This window comes from Borostomias antarcticus, assembly GCF_949987555.1.
Source record: "Borostomias antarcticus genome assembly, chromosome: 1".
Classification (NCBI taxonomy): Eukaryota; Metazoa; Chordata; class Actinopteri; order Stomiiformes; family Stomiidae; genus Borostomias; species Borostomias antarcticus.
In genome coordinates, this window is record NC_140234.1 from 13,568,485 (window position 1) to 13,571,543 (window position 3,059).

Consider the following 3,059-nt stretch of genomic DNA (forward strand, 5'->3'; position numbering starts at 1 on the left):
ATTAAATAATAACATGCACGCACACACACACACACACACACTTTCCACCCTCATCCGTCCCCCCAGTCCCTCAGATCATGTTTGCGTTATGAGTCTTTTGGTTGGTGTTTGTCAGGGAGATGCCGACGCTCCCATGCCCCACCCGTTCGCCCCCCAGCCCCCGTTCTCTCCAGCAGAGCCGGAAGTCCTCCTTCACCCCGTTGCTGACCAGCACGTAGAGCACCGGGTCCACCACGCTGTTGAAGCTGGAGAGGGCCAGCGTGCAGGAGAAGTGGAAGTGCATGGTCTTCTCGAACTGGCAGTAGTCCCCTAGTTCCCGGAAATAAAACACCAGCGAGCGCGTCAACAAGAGGATGTGGTACGGCGCGAAGCAGACGCAGAATATTCCAATCACCCCAAAGGAGAGGAGGCGGACCTTCCTCTTGGATTGCTGGCTCAGCCCCTGACTCTTCCTCACCGCCCCCAGCACCCCCCAGTAACTGCCCGCCAGCACCAGCAGGGGGAGCAGGAAGCCCAACCCGACCCTGATCAGGTTGAACATAGCCACGGGTTCTGGCATGGGGTAGGTCTCGTAGCAACGGTCACGGCCGTGGATCTCGTCGTGGGCGTCGGTCAGGTTGTCCTTGACCAGAACGAACACGTGCATTAACACCACCAAGACGTAGACGGCAGCACAGAGCAGCCAGGAGTAGCGGGCACTGCGGTAAGCTTTGGAGCGCAGGGGGGAGGTGACCGCCAGGCAGCGGTCCACGGAGATGCAGCAGAGGAGGCCGATGCTGATGTACATATTGGAATAGTAGAAAAAGCCAGCCACGCTGCAGGACCTGGGGCCTAGCTTCCATTTGTGGTCATGGTAGTAGTAGTTGACCCAGAGGGGCAAGGTAAGGATGAAGAGAAGGTCGGACAGCAGCAGGTTGAGAAGGAACACGCCCAAAACATTGTGGTTCCGCACCTGAACAGATCAATCAATCAATCAATCAAGCAATCAATTAATCAATGGACATTGTGAAACATAACATGTGAAAGATCAATCAGAGAACTCGCACCTGCTGTATGATAGGGCCGAGGGTCAGGAGGTTAAAGGTCAAGCCTAAAATAAACACCAGTATGTACATGGCCATCAGGAAGTCACTGATGGAACTCTGGCCAATCAAAACCTCGCATAACTGTGGAGCGGAGGTGTTGTTGACCATCTTCTCTCCTCTGCTCCTGCTGCTCCTGTTTCACCTCCAGCTGCTGAGCTCTGTCTGAAGGAGTACATTAAGAGAAATCATTTAGCCAGGTTCAGCCACGACAAGGTGCTTGTTTTTTTTGCAACGTCTGTCTTGTGAGTCTTTCCCTAAGATTTGACATGTTGAATCTTGAAAATTCCAGTTTTACAGTAGAACCTTCAATGCTTCAAACTGGCAGTCAGGAAACAATAAAATTTTGTTCTGAAATGTCTTAAACCGTTTTGGCTGTCGTATGTGAATCTAGCTTTAGATCATTTTATAGACTTGAGTATATTTTTAATTAACACAGATGAGGTAATTCCAAGACTGTAAAACGTGCCAAAGAGGATTTTTAGTTCTATATTTGGCTTCATCTGTGACAGATGTTGGGAAATACCCTGCTCCCGTTTAACATGCAAGACTTGCGTTTCTGATGACCAATTGGTCATTGTTTGCAATGGCGTTATTAAGACTACAAGGTGTGGTCTGATTGGTTATCCTCACACAACTCGTTGATGGTTATGTATAAAAGGGAATGTAGACCGTTGATCTCTGTTCACTCTTTCTCTTGTCTTTTCTTATTTGCCCTTTCTTCCTTGGGCTCTCTCCTCAAAGGCCTTGGTCATGAGTTCTCTCTCTCTCTTTCTCTCTGTCCCTCTCTTTCTAATCTCATATCACGATGGTAGAATTTCATTTCATTTCAAACGTTTATTCATACTCGTAAAGCACTGTTTCCCTCAATTACAATGTTGACGAGTTCACACAAATACACAAATAACAACAGAACAAATACAATATACAACAACAACAATAATAATATGAATGATATTAATAATAATAATAATAATGATAATACTACTAATAATGATATGATAATGGTAATAATAATAATAATAATAATAATAATAATAATAAAAAAATAGTTACAAATCGAAGTACAAATGTCAAGAGCCATGGATTTAAACTGTGAGTACCTCAAGCTTTAGAGTCTGTTGTAAAGTATTCCAGGTATAAGGAGCATCATGGAAAAAAGCAGCTCTACCAAGTTCAGAATGAACTCGAGGAACCCTAAAAACAAGCCGATCGTTTGATCGGGTCTGGTAGGTACAGTACCAATCCTCCAGTCCAACAGAGACTAGATGTATGGTGGACATTTACCAATAATGGCTTTGAAAATAAACAAATACCAGTGATAGTTATGCCTTAAAGAGAGAGGAGACCAGGCTACCTTATCATAATTAACACAGGGTGTCATAACTATCACCTGTAATAAATTTGAGGGCGTAGTGGTAGACAGGGTCTAGGGGTTTCAGGGTAGTCACAGAAGCATGTCTATAGATTATGTCACCATAGTCTCATATGGATTAGAAGACAGCTAATCAATATTAGATTGATTAGCTGCTGAACGTAGGAAAGTTAGAACGGTTTCTGTAAAGGAAGCCAATTTTCTGCTGCAGCTTAGAGGCTAGACCAGGGTCTGCAACCTGCTGCTCTGGAGCTCTGGCTCTGGCTCTTTAGCCCCTCTACAGTGGCTCACTGGCTTTCACAAACATTATATGGAAATTAATAACTAAATAAATATATTACTATTAAATACATTTATTTATTACTAAAATAAGTGGTCATGTCGGCATTCAAGTTAGCTAACTAGCTAGATAGCAGCTAACCTCGTGAGACCATCCTGATTTTGTGAGCTCACATTCTGTTTCTTTCGCAAATCAGTCTGGATTTAAAGATCCGTTTGTGCCAGATTAGAAAACGATCTCGCCAATCAGTGTTGGTTGTGAGGAATTTGAAATACAAACAGGCAGGGTGGGTTTAAGTGTGACGACAGTGAGGAGCGGTTGA

General features: G+C 44.5%; 1 protein-coding gene across 1 annotated transcript; it reads right to left on the reverse strand.

Moving 5' to 3' along the window:
* Positions 1-70: 70 nt before the first annotated feature.
* Positions 71-1,193, reverse strand: gpr184 (G protein-coupled receptor 184; the record flags this gene model as incomplete). Its single annotated transcript, XM_084438860.1, has 2 exons — positions 71-952; positions 1,047-1,193. The coding sequence occupies 2 exons, from the start codon at positions 1,191-1,193 to the stop codon at positions 71-73; spliced, it is 1,029 nt and encodes a 342-aa protein (XP_084294986.1).
* Positions 1,194-3,059: the final 1,866 nt, after the last annotated feature.